Source organism: Rhopilema esculentum, chromosome 8, assembly GCF_057945365.1.
Source record: "Rhopilema esculentum isolate cy_ngs chromosome 8, ASM5794536v1, whole genome shotgun sequence".
In the NCBI taxonomy this organism is placed as follows: domain Eukaryota; kingdom Metazoa; phylum Cnidaria; class Scyphozoa; order Rhizostomeae; family Rhizostomatidae; genus Rhopilema; species Rhopilema esculentum.
Genome location: NC_142822.1, coordinates 9,050,673 through 9,075,876, shown reverse-complemented (window position 1 = coordinate 9,075,876; position 25,204 = coordinate 9,050,673). Strand labels below are relative to the sequence as shown.

Genomic DNA, 25,204 nt, shown 5'->3' with positions numbered 1-25,204 from the left:
AGTGGAGTCGATAACTGACTTTTGGTTCGTTAAAAGCAATTTGAAATTTCGTCTCTGTTTGGACCAAAATTATTCTCAAAATAACAAACGCGCCACATTAAAAGCATTTGAATCAGGACCAAACAACTGAATTACATTAAGCCTTCTCAGCAATGACATAAAAGCATTTAACAATAACTGTAATATCAGCAATACTTAAAACTTCAATCTTGAATACAGAAATTTTCCTTGTAGAAAGCACACGCTAATCACCAACTTGCAAGGCAAACAAAACTAAAAGCCCGCAAAAAATTGGCAAGATCTTAATTTGCAGCAAAGATAACACTTGAAATTTAATTGAAAAAATTTACTGCCTTGTTTAATGAACTCAACAACTAAAAAGAGGGTGATTGTCTTTGAAAGTGCAAAATTGTCTGCATCTTCTACAAAAATCAATGGATTAATGGTCGTACTAACTGTAGAATCAATTGTGTGTTCAGCTGAAGAAACGTCAAAATCGATTTAAATACCCCTTAGTATATCAAGACGGTTTGCTTTGACTGTTAAAGGGAGTTTGAAATCTTGTAGCGATCTGTTGCTAGTCATTCGTTGCTAGTTTTTCATGTTGTAAGACAGCGTCTGCAAATTTTAGAGTTGAAACAAACCACAAAAGAACAATGTTGAGAAGCTGTTTCGGGTTATTGGCACTTGCTAGCATCGTGTTTGGTAAGAAGACTTTTGAGAAAACCTATTCGCTTTTTTTTAAAAAATTTTGATCTTAATTCCTTTTTTGATTTTTCAAAATTAGTAAAAACTATTGTGTTGACGTTTTCTTAAATATTTCTTGATATACTCTTAACAAAGACTGCAGTACACCATGTAGAATGAGGATGTGTTTTAGAGCAATAATCACCATTTTACGAAAAAGACAGAATTATGCTCTTTGGAGAATGTTTGTTTATAATTCTTAAACTATATGACAACAGAATCAACGCAGAGTTAACATCTGTATTACTATTTGTTTCTGTATTACTGATATTTTCACATTGCATGTTTTCACTAAAAAGCAGTGGCCTTTCAACAGAAAAAGAAAGAGATACGCTTTTTTAGCTAAGAAACAATATCACAAGAATCCTCTCCTTGCTTTCCTGAACATAAATAGCCTAAGGTATATAATAGTAGATTTCAGAGAAATCACAGATCGATGCCTATCAGATGTTTTGTATGAGGTAATCGCATTACTAAACTTCTGTAACATTTAAAACCGGCGCAGCTTAACAAAAATCAGGGTTGACTGAACTAATGCAGTATTAAGTTATTTAAAAGTCGTTAGGTAGCTTTTGTGATAATTAAATTCTTTATTGTAGGAACCGAAGTGTGCTGGCCTCCATATGGATGTTTTAATGATAACTACCCTTTTGATAACAACTGGGTCCAGTTGCCACAGTCGCCACAGTATATTAACACAAAATTCATGCTTTACACAAGAAAAGAGAAGTACAACCCCGACATTCTGAGCGACCTTGATGCAAACACAATCAGTGTCTCCAATTTCGATGGCCGCAAGAAGACCATCATCATGTGTCATGGATACTTAGGTGAGACTTAAAATACTTTGGCCGATCGACAAATGTCACAACGTCATTAGATTCCAGACCCCCTTCAAAAGGGTCTAACGTTATAGGCTGAACTACATTTGATGTTGCAACGTTGGCAGGATAATACCATAAAGAGCAAAATTTCATAAGAACCGCGGGTTTCATAGTATGTTCAGGGTATATTTAGGCATCAAAACTGAGGGGACTTAGCCGTAGATAACATAGGCGACGTCAGTTGACTTTATCAAGATGAGCATTCGTTTAACCTATTTTTTGCTATATAAAGATTATACCATGTGTAAAATAAAATCCAACCTTGCTGTTGCGGGGAAACGGTACCAACTTGTCATGTATACTTTCACCCTCGTTTAGAATATGGCCAGATGTTTTATCACAGAGCATTGATCGACGAGCTCTTACGCAAGGAAGACATGAATGTGATCATAGTAGACTGGGGTCAAGGAGCGCTGCCATATCACTTTGCCTTCGGAAATGTTCGATTGATTGGTATGCAGATAACGAAACTGGTCGAGTTGATGAACAGTCAGTTTGGACTGAGCTTCGCCAACGTTCACCTCATTGGATTCAGCATTGGCGCTCAGCTTGTGGGGCATGCTGGGAAATATCTTAGACAAAACAATCATACAGTTGGGAGAATCTCAGGTATTGTACTTTGCCAGGGAAGGAGGGCAAGAGCTGGGGTTGGGCAAGAGGGGATAAGTAACAGCTTTAGTGTTCTTCTGAGGAAGTATGGTTTACATAACTTTGTTCGATGTCAACGAGTCAAGCCAAAAATTCAACGCCGAACAGTGATCTTTGGATCGGATCAGATCGAGTTGATCTACTCTTGTTATTTAAATCTGCGGATCCTTAAAAACACACAATTTTACGTATACAATATATTGTTTAAAGAATGTCTATTCCATTGCGAACAAACGAAAAACTCGTGGTAGATGGCAAAGTATACTCCAAAAAAACCTATCGGGCCCGCCTCCATTTTTATTGGTTCATCAAAGTTCATTTACAGTTAGAAAAATAGTCACTCTTAGGCCGTTTTACAACATTTAGTTGATTGTAGGGATGTAAATGAAATGTTTTCGCTTATGTTTTGGTTTATTTTAGTGTCCCGGATGTTTTGCAGCGAATAACAAATATTCTAGCATCCAGCAAATGATTAATGACAACTTTGCTGTGCTTATCATATCTATCATTTTTACTTTCCCACCACACTGCAAACGTGTTTGCAACAGCCATCTCATAAAAGCCATTACATCAAGGAGCTGTCTAGTTTCCATACTGCTCGACCCGATGACGTAATTTGTTTACCCTAAACCTAAACCTAACCCTAACCCTAACTCTAACTATTTACTTGAAATAATTAATCATGCTAATTTATGGCTATTAAACATGCTTATTTATGACTATCAGGTCGAGCAGTATGGAAACAATTCCTTACATCAATGAAGGGTGAATAACTGCCTCACTTTAATATCCCTAGGCCTCGATGCTGCATCTCCATACTACGAATTCAGACCTCCAGTTGTACGCTTGGACGCGACTGATGCTGAGTTCGTTGATGCAATGCACACAGACACAAAGACAATTTACGTCAAAGGGTTTGGTATCGAACAGAGGTCTGGCCAAGTGGACACATACCCAAATGGAGGCTACGAGCAACCCAACTGCCGAACGCTTGACAATGGTGAGCAGTAACTAACTTAAAGCAGTAATTAACTTGCAGAAAGTAAAGATAAAATTCCCATGTTTTTCACGACAGCTTTTAATAATTTTCAGAATTTGAATCCATTATAATGACTTTATCTCGGGATACAGGAAAAAAAGAAAGTGGAAATGAATTTCACATATTTGGGTAGCTTCTATTTAAAGGACATGAATCCCACCGTAAAAAACATTTTTCGACGTTAACAGTTATAGTGATACGATTGGCTGCACTGCATGCGCCTTCTTTTGGACCTTTATCTGTCCTTTATCTTTTGGACCTTTATCTGTCCTGATGGCACAAAGTGATGGACTTGACTGTTTAAGATGCGTTCCATTGACTAAGGATGTTAAACCTGGTTCAACGTGTTGTATGGGCTTTATGAATGATAACCAAATTGTATATGTATTGTTTGCAGGCTTAAAAAGGTTGAATAACAGTAACCAAACACTTGATTGCAGACTCTCTACCTGCTTTTAGGTGCGGTTGACTTTTTCACATGCAGCCATTATAGAGCTGTGCATTATTTCACTGAGTCCATTAACAGCAACTGCCCCTTCGAAGCATATCCTTGCAAGAGCTACGATGATTTCAAGAAAGGGAAATGCACCTCGTGTCCATCAGGAGGCTGTCCAAAGATGGGCTACCAAGCAGAGAATAAGGGGAACAGATTCGACGGGAAATACTTCTTGCTAACTAGAGGACAGAAGCCGTTCTGTTGTACGTAATCTTGTTCCTCACTGCCGGTTCAAAAATATTTATCATATATTAAAAAAGCCTTAAGAAAATAGAAGAAGAGCATGATCTGTTCAATGTAAACAACAATGGATCCAGTACTGAGCCCTGGAGAACCCCTTTCCTTTTTTGAAAGTAGTGTTGAACTGTTATTTTTTGCAGTGTCAGAATAACATGGCATAGCTTAAGTCCAGGAGGTATTTCAATGCATATTATCAACCACATGCATGGGTCTGCATTTGTTACAAAAGTCTTTGTCCAGCCGCTCGTCTAGCAAAAGCGCACGTTCTTCTACCTTATTCTTGCTGTATTTTTAACGTGAGACGATACACTCAGAATTCAAATAGAAATTCCCCCTTATATCACTGACAATAGTTACAGCTTGCGATTAGCATAGAGTGGAAGTAGTTGAGGATGCAGTCAAACCACAGAGCTGACAGCCAAACTCCCTTAAAACAACAGAAAATGCAATATAACTACTTGTCAATAGAGTTTTGCCCATTCAGCTATATGACACCAAATGAACAGTATTTTGAAGTAACACTCACGCTGATAGGTTTTAAGTACAACTTTGTCCCATTGATATAATTTCTAACTTGCATATCACTCACTTTTCACAGCATATCACTTCAAAATAACGTTTCATACTGGCACAGGCCTTTTCTCGGATCTCAGCGGTGACTCAGTCAAAGTAATAATCACAGGTGACAATGCCACAACAGAAGAAATTAAATTGCCACAGTAAGAGTTCATGTTAAATTGTTTCATCAATACCAGTTATCTTGATCATGGGCTCTATATGGCAGTCTACTCACACTGCACTCTTTAGCAACGATGGTGCAACAAATTTTCCAGCGGGGGTTGGCCTTTTTACAGGAAAGCTTAAATATTTCCTCATCCTTATAACAATGATTAACATTTTTTTCTTTGTCCTTCTAACACATTAAAATTGTTGACCTTCTGATGACCTTCCATTGGCCTCCCCTTGCACCAGCTTTGCAGTTTACCACGGAAATAGAACAGTGAAAAAATCCACGAAAGTTTTCAATCCTCAGAAGTCAAAACGCTTATTCCTCTGAAGATACCGTCAATCCTCGAATAAACCCCCATGCTTGAATAAGCCCTCCCCCCTTCGAATAAATCCCCACTTAAAAAAATCCAAGCATAATGGTGACGGTGAAGAAATCATTATTGACTGCTAAGCTCTCTTTGCAAAAAAGCCTTATTGTAATTTTTCAATTTATTTTATTCAGAGAATTGTCGTTTTTATGTCGACCTTTGAGGAAAATACTAAACTTTGAAACCCCCCTCCCCCCACCTCGAATAAACCCCCACCCAAAAAATTCAGGGGGCTTATTCGAGGATTTACGGTAATAGGATCGAAAGATTTTGCAACATGCGTAGGAGTGAAACTTAATGCAGTCACTACCAAGCGCTTGAAGCCATAGTTGTCACTGACGACCTTGGAAATACAGAATAAGAATATTAAGAACCTTAATGCACAATCTCATTAAAATATCTCTTGTTTGCAGACGAGACCTCGATCCGGGCAGCATTGAGTCATTTGTCGGCATTACAAGGCACGACATTGGAAACCCGCTAAGAATCAAAGTCGTGCATACAGGATTAGTGGAGCAATGGAAACTTGAGAAGGTCGTCATTAGAAAATTCGGCACAGAGAAAGAGTGAGTTCTCTATACATAATTCCAACTAACAACAGTATCTGGTTCACAGTCGTCCTTACTGACTCTGTCTCTGTCTAGGTCCCATTTTTTTGTAAACATGCAATAGTTTGGTCACTTATCAATAGTACCAGGATCGATCCAAACAGACGTAGAACTGAAGTAACTTTGGTCTGCTTATAAAATCCAGACGTGTGTGAGAAGATATAGAAATATTACTACTCATAACGATTTACAAGAAATATTACTGCTCATCACAACAAAGACGATAATTTTTCTCTTGCAGCTTCGAAGCTTGCTTCAACCGTTGGCTAAACACCCAAGCAAATGAAGTAAGTCTTCATGAAGTAAAAGGTACTGGGAAATGCTAGCTCAAGAACATCTGGCAGTAGTATCTTTACAGAAGTTTTGACACGTCTTCATAGAATGTCACTAGGCCATTGCAAGAAATTCATAACAATGAAGCTAATACTAACACAGTCGTCCTTACTTTGACCGTATCTGCAGGGCTAGTTGTCTTATGGGAAACGTTGGTTGGGCTACAGGAAAACGAATCTCCAATACTTTTCTCTCATAAAACAACATTTACAGGTGCGCCAAAAAGTACGGTGACGACAATCATAATATCACCTGTACATTTCGAGCTCTAAGAATCTGCTTGATTCAAAAAGTTTTTTTTAGGTTTGTGCAACAAGAAGAGTTTGATTTCTCAATTGGATTCTGCAACTATTCAAAGAGAAAGCAGGCGCTTATTGGTCAAAACAAAGGGCCAATCAAATGCGACATTTCTCATCCAAATTAGTTTAAAAGCACCTGATTATCAAAGTCTGCTCAACATTTCTGAGGATTTTATACTTTGAGGAGTTTCTAAAGGATATGTGTATTTGAATGTTGCTGATCACAAAATCCGGACTTTTTGGATAGTTTATGACGCAGTCCTGCTCAAACAGAAGCTGTTACAGGGTGTTTCAAGCTTGCATAAGGAAGTCACGTTGGTTTAAAATTATGCAATACATATCTCAAATTTCGAGAATTCATGTTAAAAGGAAAGTCTCTGTAACGAAACATTGATAAAATAGTAAGAGACAATTGTCATTGCTATCTGCCAGTTAGTTTATCTGAAAATGTTACCTGTTAGAATCTACAGGGGAGCATTTTTAGAAAGAGTTAGCATATTTCGCTTCCAAATTTGGGAAAAAGGGGTTTATGCAAAGCTTGTTATTTTTTTCATGGAAATACTTCATTTTTGGTAGGAGCATCACTAAATATGATTCATCCTGCATCAAAAGATTATTAAGCTATGTATATTCAGTCTGCTGTCATGTCCTATAATTCTTCATTAACATTCATCAAGGAAAAATGTCAAGGGAGGCTTTTTTTGTTTTAATCTGATTAGCTGGTCAGTTGAAAAGCAAGATAATCATGATTAATGTAAACAGATAAGTTTCTTTCAGCCACATGAACCACATAAAACATTTATTGTAACAAGCAACTGATCTTCTTAGAACAATTCAAATTCATTTGTTTACAGGCATATTTCTATGATAATAAAAAGTTTTTTGTTGTTTTCACTCACTAAATTTACAAGCACCAGCTACAAATCAGCTAGTCGAGGATCATCTTCCTGTAAAAAGAAGACAAGGAAAATATCATATATCTTCCTTTACGGAACTTAAATGGATGACTACTTGTATGAAAATATTTAGACAAGGCCTACAACTACAAGGTTTCTATAGTGGAAATGAAATATTTTGTCAAAAAATTCTGATAAAGTTTAATTTTATTAGCAAGGAGCAACAAACTAAACATTTATGATCTATTGGGCAGCATATTCATTTTGTAAGAGTAAATAGAAGACAATATCTGAAATGCAAAGTAGGCAGACCAAAATCCAGTCCAGCAAGGTGACAAAGCAGAACACAAGAAATGATAAGACCTTTTAATTCAGAATGAAGAGCATACTAATTTCAATTTACCCCAAAATTACAAATGAAATCTGATACACAGTCAAATGAGGAAACTGTTACTAGTATTCTTTCAACTAAGATATTAAGTTTAAGATATCAACCATAGACTGAAACAAACAAAAATAGACTCAAGATACCTTATACAAAAATACATGACTGTAAAGTCTATCGTGATTATTTATAACAAAAAATGTATAGCTTTAATTGGGGGCGTAGTAGTGATTGGGGATCCAAAAGCTGCAAAACTGTCCAAAATCCTGCCAAATGCCATAATTAGAGTGAATAAAGACAATTTATACCAAAAGATGCAATTAAGCAAATTTACATGTCTTATGTGAAGGGGCAACTCAAGGAAAACCCCATTGCCAAATTCTAAGGTTGCAGGTAGAAATAGGGTTGGGCGATGAAATCGCAAACCAATTTTAGGCCCCCTTGATTTGCAAAAATTTATGAAAGCTTGGTACAAGAATCATCAATTGGGTGTATATTGACATAACAAAATTCAAACTGTGCTTGTTACTACAACAGATTTCTGTGCACAAAACAACATGTATTTTTATCTGCAAATTTGAAATTTATAGCTTTAGCTGAAAGTGAACTTAAAGAAGATTCCATAACATACGATTAGTATATATGTTTCCAGTTATTATTTAGCAAAATTGTTGTATACCTATTTCTGCTCTAGGAAAACATGTTTCTTGTTTCTATTCAGCTTACAGAAAATTGAAATGGCAACGGCAAAATGTAGGTTAATGAATAGGAAAATGTAAGAGAGAACCAGCTGATTGTGGCAAAATTTAAATGCCACACAGTGCATATAAACTGCATAACAAGAAAATCCAAAGTCTAGCATTGAATCATATTCAAGAAAAAGAATTTGAAAAAGACACAATCATACAGCTATATTCCAGGATTGTAATTTGAAATTAGGGTAAAAGTTTACTTGATGAAAAATAGCAAATTTAATGTGTCCTCAAAGTATCGCTAATAAATTTGCTATTATGTTCCTGCTAAAATTGATCTTTATTTGAAGTTATATAGTCACATTATATATATATTTTATGATACCTAAGCTAGTATTAGGTGCTGTAGTAGCTGAGTGGTTAAGGTACTGGAATGTCATGTCAGCGCACCAGGTTTGATCCTGGCTCGTGGATGGCCAACAGTTCACTCAGCTAAAAATGAGTACCTTGTTGAAACATGATAGGGAAGCAAAAGCAGCCTTGAAAAGGCATACTAGAAAATTGAAGGGACCATCTGCCCCATTTACAAAATCTTTAAAAATCTGTGTACGGCCATTTAATCATTTAAGTTTTAAAAGAAAATAGGATTGGTTTTTACCTAGATGGCATTAGCCTTTGCCCGGTTACAGGTTTTTTTTTATAGGAGCAATAAACAACAAACAATCAGGGGGGGGGGAAATCTTTGATTCTTTATGTTTCCAGATGACTGGAAAATGCACTTGCTGAAGCATTTCTTACCACCTTAAAGTACAACCTAACTTTTACCATTAGAATTGATATTTTTGATGGTTTTAATAAATTTCCGAGTGTGGTTGTTATGTAAACCGAGATTTTCACAAAATTAAAAGGATTCCCAGGGATTTTAAGTTAAAACAAACGGATTCTTAAATGGAAACGGAAATGGAAACGAAGAGTAAAGGCACGCTCGTTTCTGTTTAGTGAGGATGAGCACATTTGAATGGAAATTTGCAGATTTAGACTTTATCAGCAACCTAAGAAAAAAATTGTTTCAGGTCTGTTATGGTATTATCATACAAAATGTCATGTATGACATCATAATGAAAATTAAGCCAAAAATCAAGAAATGTCAAACTTAATGCAAGTTTTTATTCTTCCAAGCCAACCATCATTCATTTTTCAGATTGCCTCGTCTGTTGTAAAGGCCAGGAAATTTTATCCGTTCCTTGACAGTGGCAAATATAGGCGTTTCCTGGCCACACTGACAAACAATCACAGTCAGATATGATTGGAAAGCTATAGAGACCGATTCCAAAATTGATGGTTGGAGAGTTTCAGAAATAGGTTTTTATCTTTAACACTGAATTATTCAAAGGAACACAGATAAAAACTTATATTTTGGAAAAAAATCCACAGATAAATATGAAACACCCGTAATGTGAACTTCAAAAGAAAATATAACCGATTTCTTATAAACGTAACAATAAATTTCAGAAGAGAAGTAGCCTCTGGCCCTGAAAAACACCTGGAAAACACCTGGTGACATTACACCATCCAAAATGCTAATTTCGGTACAATGCAGGATAGAATTGATAAAATGTAACACCTCAGAAGCTTTCACAAGATAGCATATTAACAGAGACTCTCTATGTCAAAATTTCGAACAGGTCTGATCATAGACAATCTTGGCAAAAATGCTGAAACACTTGCAAAAAAAGAAGCTACTTACAAACCCCCTTTCCCCCCGAATCAATGTTGTGATTGGATTGTAACTAATGTTGTAATCCCCACTTATTCTGTAACCATCCTAAACAACATTGACCACGGGGGGAAGGGGGTTTAGGTCACCAGCGCACATAATATGAAGATATGGTATGGGAATTCCCTTTTCGTTCATATGTCTCAGCTATTTTTTGCCAAGATTGTGGCTGCCCTACCAGGATATCAAATACAGGATTTACCTTAAGGTAAAGCCTTACTTTTACCTTGTAAGCTTGTGTACATTCCAGGAAACCTGGAAATCGTACACACCTATAGGTGACAACCTTTAAATACTTAGAAGGATACATTTACAATTTTTCCTGCTACATCCACCTTGTTGCTGTGAAAATATAATATTTGAAAAAGAAAGCAAAGAAAAACATACTCACCACTGCATGTTTTGCAAATTTTTGCCAAGGAAGTGGTGTATGTGGTGGCTTCAGACGCCTCTGTTATAGAAAAAACAAAATGATTGTCAATTTTATGATAAATGGGGCCACCTTTTGAAAAATTAAGGCCTAAAGATATCAAAAGATACCATAAATTTAACATAATACAAATGCAGCTGAAATGTGATAAAAGTATAGAAAAAACAAGCAGGAAATGAAGACAAAATTGTATTTTTGAAAACAAGCAAAAATAAACGAAAAATTCTAAATGCTGAAGCAAAATAAACTCTGTAGACTTTACTACATTAAGTTTACAAAAACAAACACTTTGCAACAAATAGGTACATAATAAGAAGAGAGTATAAAAAATTGCAATTTGAGATTTTTAAGACATACCAAATTATTGTAATCGTAATAAATAATGGGGATCATTGCAGCAAAAAGTCCAATGAATGCAAACGCTGTGTTTCTTTTCCAGTTTCTTGGCTCACACCACCAGCCACCAGTAGGTGACCAAACATATTTTGGGTAATCAAATCTTTTGCCACCACCCTGAGCAAAAATTAGACTCATGAGTTTTGTTGAATTTTGGAACAACAAAAAGAGGATTATAAAGTGAAAGTGACTGTTTAGGTGAACTAGATAAATAAATTGCATTGCAATACAAGTTCTGTGTACAAAATATGAAGAGATCACTTCTACAAGAAATAATATAATAAATTATCTGACATTTTCCTAGCAGTATACTTAGATAATGTTTTCTTATCAAATATAATACTTAAATGCATGAAAAATAATTTTTGAGTTAATAGAAACTTATTAATATGATTAAATTAAACTAAGACTCCATTTAGGCTAGGCCAGTATGAAATCTTGCAGTATTCGTTTATACAGTATGTTTTAATGTATCACAGATAATGCACAAAGCAAGAACTTGCAAAGCCTGTCAACTAAGGTCTAAACATTTGGAGATGTGCTATGATACAGGAAAAAATATGACATGGGCTGTTGAAATTCCAAAATTCTCACAGAAGAATAAAAATGTAGAAGATAATTTGATGAAAAATGAAACAGAATTATTCTTCAAAGCAATAAGCCAAAGAAGGCAAAGGATATGAATTGGAATCCATCAAAACAAAAAAAGTTAAAATGTTTGAGGAGCTGCAATTGAAATTTTTTGGAACAAGGACCAAGATAAATAATTTTTTATACAGAGAGATTAATATGGTCTACCAGGAATTTGACAAAAGTTTCTCCAAAGAGAGACACACCCAGTCAATGGTTATTCTATAATTCTGGCAACAAAAGAGAAATTATGGGGGCTTGGGGGGTGGGTGGTGGTGGTTAAGCCTTCCTATGAGGGTTTTTAATGGAAAATTCCACCCTGTAAGCCCATGATATCCTTTTGAGTCTGCAATCTTGTTGGGAAAATCATGGACCTGAGCACCCTCAAATGAAAATCTGAATTTCCGTCACTGATAATAATAATATAAAAGGCTGATAATTATAGTTTATTCTGTTTTTAGCTTAGAATCTGTAATTGTTTTCATATATATTATCTCTGTTCACATATATTTGATTAAGGCAGAGATTTGGTATCCTAAATGCTTTTCAAGTGTCTAAAATTCCATAGTAATTACCTGTTTCTTTATTAGCATAGCAAATTATTTCGATGCTCCTTCAGTCTTCACTCATCAATTTTTGAGACCATCCAAATTTCAAATTTTTAACAAAAAGCAGTTTTGACAAACCATTCTTGCCATTTTATATTCAATTTATTTTATCTAACCGTATGTTACTCAATCATCATAAACCCTACAATGAAAATTATATATCGGGCCTATTCTGAATCATTCAACCCCACAGCTAGCTTACAAGATAAGATAGCTCTATTTGAATGCAAATTCGCATTTTGAAAGTATCGTTGAGAAACAACACAGGAAAATAAAATGTTAAGATACTTTTGCAAGGAGACTTACCATGTTTGATTGATGTTTAGGCCAACATGAACCATACGCATGCGCAACTCACACTTATAAATTGCCTTCTCAGCGTTCAACGGCAGCTTCCCTCAAAGATGGCGGAAAATCCGAAGGTGAGTGGTTTGTCAATATTATTTTCAATCATACACCTCAATTGGAGTTCAGAAAAATATAAAAAATGTTTTGAATTGTGTAAAATATATTAAAGTTATGCAATTTCTTCTTTTATTAATGTATCACCCAATGAAGATCGAGAAGTTTAAAATTTTGTAGAGTCTGATAGCTTTGAAATCCGGATTCAATTTTCGTTTTCTTTGTTTAATCAAAACATTCCATCAGTTGTTGTCACACATTAATACGAATCATAATTTTAATTATTTTTAGACTGAAGGTGCTCAGAGTCCTCAGAACTCAGGTACTGCATTTTTCTTGCCTTTAATTTGTTTTCAAGATAATTTTAACGATATTTTGACTAATAGAGCGTTCTAGATAGGGAGCCATTTTGTCGTCCATAACCGCTTATTAGGTACAGGTTCGAGTTAGCATTTACTTGTTCTGATTGGCTATTTTCTTCTTATACACCAATCAAGTCAAAGTATTTGTCAAGAAACTGATTGTTTTGAAGCTGAATTCTCCGAAAAGTGGCTTTGTTCTCTTAAAGAACGGGATACCGGAATCTTGCGTGCATAGAAAGTTTATAAGTCAATTGGTGTGACTGCCCCAAAAACTACGAACGGTTTTATAGTGAATATTTAAGCAAGAGAGTTACTGTTTACTAAGATTTTTATTTCTTGAAATAATTTGCTTTTGTACATATTTTTATGAAATAGTTTATCTGTTCCCCTCAAGGCCTAAGAATATTCTAAACCTATTCAGTTTTGTGTTAAGTGTTTTTACTTTTTTTCTATCCTTGTTTTGTTTAAAGAAAAATTGTATTTGTTTCATGCTACTTCCAGTTCCAAATTTGTTGGTAGCTGTTTTGCTACTTTGAAACAGATATAGAATAAACCTGCAAAATTAAGCATGATTAATGCAATTCTGCACCAAAATTGTCCTTTAAGACGTTTTGTTTGAAAATCTAACACAATGTTTCCTGTATCGTCAGAGAGGGATTCAAATCTATTCAAAGATAGATTGATATTTTATCAGAACTAGTAGCTTTTTAATGATTTGAAGAACTTTGTTTTGAAAATATGGTCTATTAGATTTTATTGTAACAGTCTTGAAAATAGATAGTGTCAAATTTTTAAATGGATACTTTTTCAAAAAATACAATATGAAACACACATTTATAGAAAACAACTGAACTTGAGACTATATAGGACTTTTTCAATAGAGAGAAGTGACTGATATTTTTCTACAATATTACATTCAGAACAAGTGTATGAAAAATATGATATGTGAAAAAGTGCTTTTTTATATGCATTTTTAAAGCAAATTGTTTTATCTATTCTTAATAGATTAGACACAATCATGTTATAGTATCTGCATTTAATGAAGATAGTGCTTACTCAACATGCAGTCACTTACATTCTTTTTTATTTAGAATTTCAGGGTTGCCTTTACACACTATTACACACATTTTGAATATTCATCACGTAATACTTTATGTCTACAGAAAAAATATTTTTATGCTATTTAACACATCAATTTACACTTGAAAACTACACTTTCTCCTTTCTAAATAACTTGACAACTAAATTTTTAGAATATTAGATTTATCTTCAAAAGCTAAGGCTGAACTTATCATGTGTCAAACTACTGTAAATTCTCTTTTGAGCCCCCCTCTCAATTTAGCCCCCCTTCATAAAATTTTCACTGATGCCAAAATAAGTAAACTTGACAAAAAACAGATTCTTATTTTATTCATTTTATTGATTTGCCGTTCAATAATTTGCATCAAATCAAAATTCACACCATGTCTATCCCAGTCAAGACAGATCCTAAGACAAAGATTTAATGTGCATTAAACACTGCCATGCTAGACTTTTACCAAAATTACAGGCCATTGGTACTCTGAGGGATGAAGTCAACCTTTTCAAATGCTTAATTTCAAAAGGCGACATGGCCCAAGAAGATATTTTTGAATTAATAATTGATGACTATGACAATGACAATATTATTGATATAGAAAGCTGAGTTGATGTTTTTTATTTTGCAAGTAACAAAAAAATTTAGTTCACAACTATAAATGGTTTTTTATTACAAAATATTTATTAAGCCCTCTCTCTCAATTTAGCCCCCCTCTCTTATAAATCCCCTTTTAAAGTGCTGAAAAACAATAAGCTCCCTGGGGGGCTAAGTTTGCGATAAGTTCAATTAAGTATGACTCAGGAACAAGCTTGGAGTTAGTGTCATTTCAGATGTTGAGCCAAAAGGTATTGAGCTTCATAACTTTGAGTCACTTAGCAAACATGCACACTTGGCTGTATTATCTAAGATGGCTGCATACAACTTGATTGATAGAAATATATTGGCCAGGATGTTGGCAGACAGTAGAATAAAATATAGAATAGCCAAATAAATATTAAGAATGGCTATTACCCTTGCAGGAAGATTTGGAATAGTTCTAGTCCTATATTTATTGCAACAACAACCAAATGCTGCAATGCTATTTGATGCCCAAACAGCAGACACAACAAAGCTGCATGGCAGCAGTGTCTGTTTTGTTAATGTATTTGCGCTCTTCCTTTGTGTGCTATCCTAAAAACAATGGTACCATGGGTTTCTAGAAAGGAAAGTATATCAGGCATTGAGTTCGGCACATTATGGACTTTGCATTTGAAATGGAGTCAAATCCCAATCATAAAGTTCGGCAAGAAGTGCCATACCATACTGCTTTTACCATACTAAAACCTCCATATTTGATTCAAACATGATACTTTTCATGTTCTTGGTAAGTTTATTTATTTGGGTGCATGGGAAGTTTGACATTAAAGCAGGGTCTAAGAACACTCTGGATACTCCCTTTGTCAACACAATCCAACCCAGCCTAAAAAATTACTTATTACAAAAAAACTGGTATTTAAATATGCTTGAAACACTTTTACTTAGGCCTAACAACAACAGGGAATCGAATATATTGAGAAGTTCATGAAAAAATGAATAATTGATAATCATGTGAATAATTGACTTTCAATGATATAATAATAGTCACATATTCAAAGTAGTATATGATAATCAAACAAAACACCAAAATCCGTATCACAAGATGAGAGACTTTGTCTGTGTCTATGATTTTGTTGCGTATACACAGACCTGTGTTGAAATTAAAACTTTTCATCTCCCATGATCTTTTACTGCAGAGGTAAAAACCAGCAGATATATTAGGCATATGTTTGCATTCATGCATGATAGAGGTTATGATGGTGCGTGCCAAAACAATGTAATGCTCTTTCTTTATTTGATTCACCTCCAAATTTCAATAAGTAAAGGAAGTGAAAAGAATAGTTCCAATATTGTGCATAGTGCAACATCAATATAGTGAATGAAATGTATACTCAAGTATCACATATCACTGTTTGTGTATTTCAAATCATACACTATAAAAGGCAAATTGAGTTTTCTGCAAGCATACTTATGCTGTTTTCATCACCCCCTTAATCAGACAGCAATGATACAGATTATCAGATGACAGCTGACATGATGGTGCATGAAATGGATGATGAAAGAACCATTGAAGAGGAGGAAATGATTGAGTCTACAGAAGATTTTTCTGCAGAAGTCAACAGCCTTCAAAAGGTAGCTTTATTTGACTTTCTAGTTTTACTGATCAAAGAAGAATAACACAGGGTGCAAAGACAAAGATTGCCATGCAATATATTTGTGGAAGCTTTTGAAGCTACTTGCTGAAGCTTTTGTTTCTTAACAATTATTTGTAATTTTTTTTGTTTCTTCCTTAAAAACAATGGGAGATTAGTAGATAAGGCAAGGCTGCTGCTACTGCTGAGAGGTTTTATAAAAATGTAGACATCATTTTCACAGATTTAATTGTATTTTAATATTTAAAATCATCTATGTGCATGTTTGCAAAATATATGTATTTTGTATGTATTGAGGCTGAAGCATTTTGTTTCTTTGAGTGTACAATTTCTAAGTACAATTTTAATGGTAGTTTTGTCATCTGACTGTTTTTGCATCTAACTGTACATGAACTTTCAACTCAGCCAAGGCTACATAACAGGGACAGCTAGGTTAGCAATTTTTCAAAGTGCTAGCAAGTGGTGAAACCAGAATTATATTTGTATTTATATGCAAGAGGGAATATGAGACTTGATTCATTGTCAAACCTGTTGATATTCTTACATCACTCTTTAGGAGGGGGAAATGCCAATAGAGGACCTGCTTGCTCTTTACGGCTATGGTGGTGATGGTGATCATAGCGAGGTGCCACTTGAAGAGATACGACCTGAACCACTTCATCCATTCCCATCTGAAAAGGGAGCCAGTGTGCCTATCAAGAGTTCAGATGGAAATGAGAAAGAGGATGACACCAGAAGTGTCTCAAGTGAAGGGTCCAGAATCAGTACCACCCAGTCAACAAATTCTCAGGATGAAAATGGCTTTGATCCATTTCAAAATCAAAGAATTACCAGAGGAAGTACGTGTCACATATTTGCAAGCTTTTGTCTGTTTTTCATAAAAGATGCTAAATTGAACATTGTATATTCCATGTGATCCTATCATTCCATCCCAAACAATAAATGTTACATGACACCTAGTTAAATATGTAATTGAGAAGCATATTATTTTTAAGAAAACATATTTGATATATTGGCTTTTCTAAATTCTTCCTGTTCTGTTGTATTTGTCCAAGACTTTCTCAAATTTTCTCAAGCATTCAAACTTTGTATTTAGATTAAGTTTTCATACTAACAAGTAATAAATTTCTATTATAAGGATTGTTATTTCAAATTTGACTTAATGAATACAACAATGAATTCAATATTTGATTTTAAAGTTGGTTTGTTTTGCTAAATTCGATGAGAAGACCTTTCTTGATGTTTGTTTTGAGATTGCATATATGTTTTTGCCAGATGCTTGGAACATCTTCCAGCAATGTAGTTATAGATTTGTAGACCCCTGTCAGTTTAGCTCTCCAATTTGCTTCTGATATTTGAAACTCAGTCATTTGGTAATTGGTGTACCAGAAGAAACCTTATTCCACCCATTGTAACTCCACTGTGATCTTCCTTTCAGTTGCTTCATTACATGCTCAATATTTTGAGCAAGATGAATCCACTGATGATGAATACCAACCTTTGGCTGATGATTGGAGGAAGGTAAGCCAATCATTTTGTATTGTATTGTTTTCAGAGCATGACATTGTACAAAGTCATTTCTTCTGTTACAATAGTTATGCAATGAAATACTAATTCTGAGAAAATGATTTGAGGAACTTTCAGTACAGATACCTTTTGAAATACATGAGTATAGTTGTACAATGTAATTAATGTAATTAATGTAAGAAGCCTTTGTGGGTTTTGAAGAACCTTTACATTTAGAATTTTTCCAATTTTGAGCTTTGATTTGAGACTTAGACAATGTTTGAAGATCAAATGTGGAATCTAAGTGATTCTGTAACTGGGCGTAGATAAAACAAAATTAGGCCATGTGTTTGTTTACTTATAGGAAGTGGATGTAGGTCCTGAATACCAAGCAAGCATCCCTGATGGTTACGGTCATTACAAAGATGGTGAACAAAGTATGGATGCCCTAAATGATAGATCCTTTATTATATGCTTATTCTTCCGTTGAGTAACCTATATATAAGATATTTTCATTTGTGTGTTTTTCAAATATAGTGTTTGTCCTTTCTTCAAATAACAACAATAGAATGAGCAAATGATTCAAATACCAAAATTTGGATTTTTGATTTCCTCTAAAAGTTGCACTGCAATTCTACAACAGTGATAGTGAATTATTGGCTAACTGGCAGTGATGGGCCTTATAGACATGCCCAGTTTAACCAATACTGGATCTGTATGTTCTTCTACCTGGTGGTATGAAATAAAAATGCTGCTTATCTTTATTCATTAGTAAATTACCATCAGTTAATTTTTCATTTCATGGTTAGTCTTACTATTCTAACTGTACATAAAAGACCTCGGTATATCCACATTTATTTTTAACTGATTTAGAAGCGAATGTCCCTGTGGATGATGATGGCTTCCACCATTTTGGTTTGGTGCCATTTCAATTTTTTGTTTTAAAATATTTTGTTGAAGAATACTTATATGCAAGGGCGCTCAACTTTTCTTTTTTTGTAGTTTATGAAAATGAAGATAAACTTCTCTGGAAGCCTGAAGTAGTTGATAACAAACAATGTGAGTATTATTTGCTAAATTTATCAATTATATGCATTGTAAATGCTTGTTTTCATTCCATTTTGTGAAGGGGTCTGTTCATGAGTTGTGAACGACTTGCGATTTGAAATTTTCTGTGTTTATTTATCATTTTCGTTCTGCTTTAAATTTGAACAGCTGATATTTCGATTTTAGTGAAAAGGTTTCTCAGCAGTGTATTCAGCTCACCAGAAGGCGAAATTGGCAATTCGCTGAGAGATGACGAGCAGGTAAGTTGACCAGAGTCTTTTCACTCTAGGGCTGATAACAGGGAACTCCCAAAAACTCAAGCCTCTAAGGAACCAATGAAATTATTCGAGATAGTGAATGATCAAGCTATCGGGGGAATTTTTATATGAATATATCGGGGAAGGGAAATGCAATGTCAGTTTATCAAATGTTTCAGTTATCAGGAGTTTACTCTATTTTCAAATTTCGTATGACAATACCTCAAAAATTATGGAAAAACGCCACAGGATTCTGCATAAGGTAGTTTGTAAGTAGCACAAAGCTTAGGCTAGTTATAACCTACTATTGAACCGAAACTACGCTTAAGGTCCAGTTTTGAAAAGAAACTGGTTTTAAATCGTTAATAAGTTTCAGAATAAAGCATTTTCCTTTAATTTTTCCTAATGTGTCAAACGGATATTCCAAGAGTGTCGAAATTTTCAGTAGAATGTTTTGTTGAATTAAACCTGAAAAACTCGACAATAAACTGTAAAAATATCAATTTGTATAAAGTTTATTAAATGAGGCTATAACCCGTTTGTACAGCTAAATGTAAAAATTGCACCAAAACGTGAAAAACAATAATATCAAACATTCATCAAAATTGAAACCTTTTTTGATTCAAACGTTTCTTGATATTAACATATATTCAAAATCGTACCTGGCAGTTTTAAATCCAAATTGATATTTAGAACCACAATATACATAGCCAACTTCTTGTTAGGTTTTAAGTTAAAGTTTTTTATGTCATTCCTTGCCAAGAAGTGTCATTCTTTTTTTGCTGGTAACATTTTCTGTGTTGGTATATAAAACAGCGTACGATTAAATAGCCTTATGGTGCCAGTCAATATTTCAAAACCAAATGAAATATCACTTGCTCATCCAGCTATAAGTGGATTGTGTTGCCAATAGCCAAGCTTTTGAACCGCACAAGCCAAGCCGATATCTACCGCAACATACGGATTATTTGCATGCAGAATACAAAACATTACAGCAAAGCGCATGTCAAAAAGCCAGAGATATAAAGAATTCATCTTATTTGTAGGCTCTTTATCTGTTGATGCAATGTGGAAATGCTGAAGACGCGCTAAAAAGGAGGGGAGAGCAGTCAAAATTGCCCCCAGCCGTCAGTTTATGGATGGAAGAGGAATGTCGCAATTTTGAACTTGGTAAATAACTTACATCTTTTTGTTAGATTCATTCTGCGAAAATTGGTTTTTTTGTGAAAATTTTTTTGTATATATATTTTAAGATTTCATTTAAAAATATTTTCTTGTTTTTAGTATTGAAATGCGTTTTTGACCTCATTGAAATCTTTTTTGTATTAATACGTCTTGAAATTAGCTTTGAGAAATGCAAACGTTTTGAAACATCTTTTCCTCTGACACTATTTAAGAGTATAAAAAGTCAGAACATAGATCAAAATCTCTACGCTAGGAAACATATATACCCGGTTGTTGATTGCGAGCACATGACTTTTGAGGTTGCCAAATGAGTGCCGCTTGCCTCTCGACAATGTTACCAATAGAGTTACAATGATGTGTCTTGTTATGAATTATGCTTGTTTATTTTTAGTGTCTTTTAGCCTCACACCTTCTAAGTCTTTGGGATCTTCTACATTAATAAATGATAATAAAAAGACAGGTTTTTCAATTTAAAGTCGTATAATGTTACAAGCTGGTCTCCATTCATAGGTCTTCGTATATATGGAAAAGACTTTCGCCAAATTCAGAAAAACAAGATTCCACATAGAACAGTGGGTGAAATTGTCCAGTTTTATTATTTATGGAAAAAGACGGAGCGTTATGACGCGTTTTGTACGCAAACAAGGTTTGGCAAGAAGAAATACGGAGCTCCCGGTATCGCGTGAGTATTTTCTGCATGTATCTTTCCTCTCAATTCCCTTGAATTTCCCTTCTGCTATACTACAAAAAAATGTCTACGCGCAAGCTAGATATATCCCTGCTTGAGAGTGATAGAAGGGTTTGTTTTCATAGCGCAGAAATGGCGCCGTTGGGCAATTAATTAGGTTTCCCAAGGCCCCTCTCTTTTTGAAATCCCATTACTGTCTAGGATCCTAAAATTTTGACAGCGAGCTTTGCGAATTTTCGATGGCCACAGAATGTAAAGTTTGCCTACCCTGCATCTTAAAGGTCTTTAAGAATTTCCTTGCAATATTGGAAGCTTTTCATGTATCTTAATACCTATGTTATCTTTCATAGAGGTGTCAAAAGACTTCAGGCATATCTGAGCTTGGTTTTGAAACAAACCTTATTCTTTGCATCTGTAAAGGGGTTTTCCAATTTTCTGAATGACACGTTGTTTTTTCCATGAGTTGCACTGGGTACTTGTGACACCTGTTCCCTTATGTTCACTAACGCTACCACCACTATCACCAATGTAGCAAACGAAGCCTATTTTATTTCATGTAACATCATTCTAAAACCCCATCTCCCTTTCAGTGATTATATGGATCGATTTATGGACGAGGCAGACAGTGTTGTCTCCAGTGGATCGGCAAGTCCATATTCACAGTTACAGGCTGGAAATGCTTCACCAGCAGAAATTGCTTCTGTTGACAAACAACCATCAGTGTCACTCACAAATAACCAGGCAACCCTGTCTAAACCAACAACAGATCAACCCGCTACAAATGACGTTGTTGACCAGCCACTGGCTAATGCATCGCGCGGCACAAATCATTATCTCAGCAACCGAAACGCTAATGGGCAGAGCGCAATTGCTAGCTCCTCCACAGCATTAGCCCTTGAATCTCAGAACTCACGATCTGTTATAAGTGGCACCCACACGTTTGTGCCATCAACCTTTGCAAACGCCCCATCCTCAGCACATAATATCAATTCAAGCCCGTTTTCCCCAGTAACCACTGGTTTTTCCGCACCCAATTTCTCCAGCTCAAACATTGCTGTCTTTCACATTCCAAGTCACTTAGCTACAAGCATATCGGCTGATGGCATCCACTCGAACGAAGGGGCCAATTTGCGCGGTGCAGAATCCTTCAGTCACATGACTAACCCTTGGAGTCATAACACCAGTATGCCTATTCTAGACTCGAATTTATTCGGCGGTTCAAGTCGCCATGGCGTGTACAAAGGTAGCGCCAATACTGTAGGTCAGCGGACTGTGACATTTGCCGGGGGAGGCTACCCTGCAAGTTCAATAGGGCAACCAGTCGAGTAATTTGTGTAGGTAAGTGAATTTTCAGCAGATGGAATCGATGCAACTTCAACACATGTAACAAAACACGCTTGCTAGCTATAATTTTAAAGTGCCCTTGCCCCTTAATAGTATCAAACATTTTTTTGGTTAGCAAAAATATTTGCAAAGAGGCCCTGTTTTGAAGCACTAAATTCAAGTTCGATTTATAGAACCTTAAAATTCGTTGCGTGGGCCCTTTATATTATTTAACCACGTCGTCAGTCTGCCGAGACTGTATTCCAGGGGGTCATTAGCATAGCCACATTTAAATCTAAAAAATCGACAATGAATATAAGAAATTTCGTAAGCAAATTCAACCGAAAGGAAAATGCAAGTCACAGAAAAACCCGTACATATTTAACTTTATTTGAAGGATGGAAGAAAGTTTGACATCTTCGCTCAATCAGTTCTGTAACTTAGGCTCATCAAATAAAATTCGGTGAAAACGGTGATTAATACTTTCTCAAGGTACATTTGTCTTGTTTCGTTTGGTAAAATATACTACTGGATACCAGTGGTTTTTATTAGGGGGCTTTTTTATCACACCTTTTTTGAACGATGCAATGAGTTGAGACGATGTTAAGGCACGATTTATAGTTGTCTTGCTCGTGTGTTGATGTTGCATGTTTAAGAGGAAATATTATCAGTATTAACATATTTTTTGCCAACAAATTTATGAAGATTATGTACTTAGCTTTTCTAAGATTGAGCGAGTCCACCCATTCTGCTCATAATTTGTAAAATACTCAAAAGAATTTCCCAGTATTGCAGGGGTAGTTGAAATAAGACCGACGCACTCTGAGCCAAGTGCTTGAAACCACCTGTTTGGAGGTGGAGCTTCGTATTCACATGTAACTTCGAGTGCATAATTTAATAAACTTTGCCAGTACATCAGTAGGTAGTCTGTTTTTAAAATGTCATCCAATTGGCAATTCTCGAGATAAACTTGGTCAATATGGCCGACTCTATTTATTTACTTTCGAAAAATATCGTTGCTGCTTTAACTCAGAGAGCAGTTAATCCATTGTAAATTTAAGATGAAAATAGTATTATATAACCTCGCTGTTTATGCTTTCGTAGAGTCACTTGCAATAACGTAGGTTGCAGTAACCTGACACTGTCCTTCTCAATTCCCCCTTACCAACCCCCCTCCCCCAAAAAAAATTATCTTTGTCATGGAAAACTGACAAAGATTTTGAATCTAGCCAATAACCCACATGGAGATCAAATCTGAGTTATTATTCGCTTAACAGCCAAAGAAAGTATGAAGACGTCTTCAAAATATTTATCTCCTCTTACAATATCACTTCTCTTTTCTCTCCTTTACCTAGGATATCATATTAATTCTACGATATCATTTTCGATATGCAACTGATGGCTAAAGCCAGCATTCTGTTCTGCAAAAACTCTATTCATCTATTATTTCTCTCTAAACTATGAAGACCTCCTTATCTGAAAAAACTCTTTTAAACCCCGAAATAGTGAGTGCATAATCTATGCACAAATAAAGCGACTATGACAATTTAGAAAACGATATAATTTTCTCCCTTAATTCAATTGTTATCTTCCAAATATTTACAAAAAGCAGACGTTGTAAGCCAGTCACATTCTAGCAAGGCGATATACTTGATATAACTGTAGTTTTGGGCTATAATCGACTTTTGTAGATATTTTCGTAAGCATCTGTTATACTTGGAACCTCCACTAAATCTCATTATAGGTAAATCTAGTAGTTTTTCTTAGATACGCTTTATCGTGACCATAAAATGAATATCTTGTAACATGGAGTGCAAGATTAAACAGCACGGTGTAGTTTTGTTTTGTTATTTCATTAATCAAGAACCTATCGTGTAGAAACTAGTTTTACTTCATTCAAGGCTAGTTTAGTTGTCAAGACATTTAATGTCTTTTTATTGGTTCAAAAAAGATGGTGACGGGTCACGCAAACTTTCAGAAAATCCCCAAATATTCTACTTGACATGACAGACAGGATCTTTCAATACAAAGTTATGGTTATTGTTGGAAGAGAGGCCCGCGTCTTCCATGGATAGGCTTTATACCTCGTATTCGTCCAGCCACACATGCAATGCAAAAAGTTCGTTAAACCTTTACGCCACGTCCATTCCTCCCTATGCTTTTTTAGAGACAGGCGTCTTTATCTACTCTGCCAGCCTATTAGGAGGCTTTGAATAACTAGCTATGCCATTATAGTTATATAACCCCCTACCCCCCCCCCCCCCACTTCCCCCACTTTAAAGGAAAAGGTAATGTCATGCTCTCATCTAAAGTAAAGAGAATTACTTCTTTGTGAGCCGGGCCCGTGTAAAAGGCATGTGTACTTTATAATTATAAACTTATATTGTGTTTCTTTTCGAAAATGTATCGCTAGGAAATGCTTTTGCTCCGTTGCGGGGTGTAAGAAATGTATTCTGTGTATTTTTTGTAATTTGTTTCAATAGTACTTTAAAATATTGTACGGCGGCTATATTGTACGAGTATTCACCGAAAGCGGGCGATTTTAAGCCTGACTCCCTCTTAGTGAATGCATATTGTAAAGGAAGCACAGTGGTGCATCTTAATTTATTGGTCAAATTTATAGAACATTATGGAGTACTAAATGGTTTTCAATATTACCTGTCATTTTAACAGATTCCTTAATTGCATTATATTCTCTGCTCTCTCATAGTGAATTTTTAGAAATCGTTGTGTATGGTTCAAATTAAATAAATCATAACCATGTGCACATTTGTGGCCAGTATCCATTTAAATGTGAAACGTTGGATGACGGTCAAATAGATTTTGCAATTAAAATGGCGACTTTTCTTTTTTCCTAATTGAGCTGGTCTAAGTTTCGGCAACATCGGCTCAAAGCAGGAGCCTAGAGGAACCCCAAATGTAT

General features: G+C 35.2%; 3 protein-coding genes across 3 annotated transcripts; 2 read left to right on the top strand and 1 right to left on the bottom strand.

The window, feature by feature from the left end:
* Positions 1 to 524: 524 nt before the first annotated feature.
* Positions 525 to 6,189, top strand: LOC135695146 (pancreatic lipase-related protein 2). Its single transcript, XM_065214132.2, has 8 exons — positions 525 to 705; positions 1,347 to 1,577; positions 1,950 to 2,240; positions 3,076 to 3,279; positions 3,778 to 4,017; positions 4,653 to 4,773; positions 5,565 to 5,717; positions 6,001 to 6,189. The coding sequence occupies exons 1-8, from the start codon at positions 657 to 659 to the stop codon at positions 6,083 to 6,085; spliced, it is 1,374 nt and encodes a 457-aa protein (XP_065070204.2). The 5' UTR covers positions 525 to 656; the 3' UTR covers positions 6,086 to 6,189.
* Positions 6,190 to 7,154: 965 nt separating this feature from the next.
* On the bottom strand, positions 7,155 to 12,597 carry LOC135695148 (uncharacterized). Its single transcript, XM_065214133.2, has 4 exons — positions 12,512 to 12,597; positions 10,929 to 11,084; positions 10,533 to 10,592; positions 7,155 to 7,338 (listed from the first exon to the last, which is right to left on the bottom strand). Exons 1-4 carry the CDS (start codon positions 12,512 to 12,514, stop codon positions 7,309 to 7,311), a joined length of 249 nt encoding a protein of 82 aa, XP_065070205.1. The 5' UTR covers positions 12,515 to 12,597; the 3' UTR covers positions 7,155 to 7,308.
* LOC135695143 (mesoderm induction early response protein 1) lies at positions 12,561 to 24,951 on the top strand. The gene is made up of 11 exons (XM_065214127.2): positions 12,561 to 12,627; positions 12,899 to 12,929; positions 16,122 to 16,255; positions 16,832 to 17,114; positions 17,714 to 17,796; positions 18,146 to 18,218; positions 18,784 to 18,840; positions 19,015 to 19,088; positions 20,132 to 20,255; positions 20,781 to 20,952; positions 21,549 to 24,951. The coding sequence occupies exons 1-11, from the start codon at positions 12,610 to 12,612 to the stop codon at positions 22,285 to 22,287; spliced, it is 1,788 nt and encodes a 595-aa protein (XP_065070199.2). The 5' UTR covers positions 12,561 to 12,609; the 3' UTR covers positions 22,288 to 24,951.
* The last annotated feature ends 253 nt before the right edge of the window (positions 24,952 to 25,204 follow it).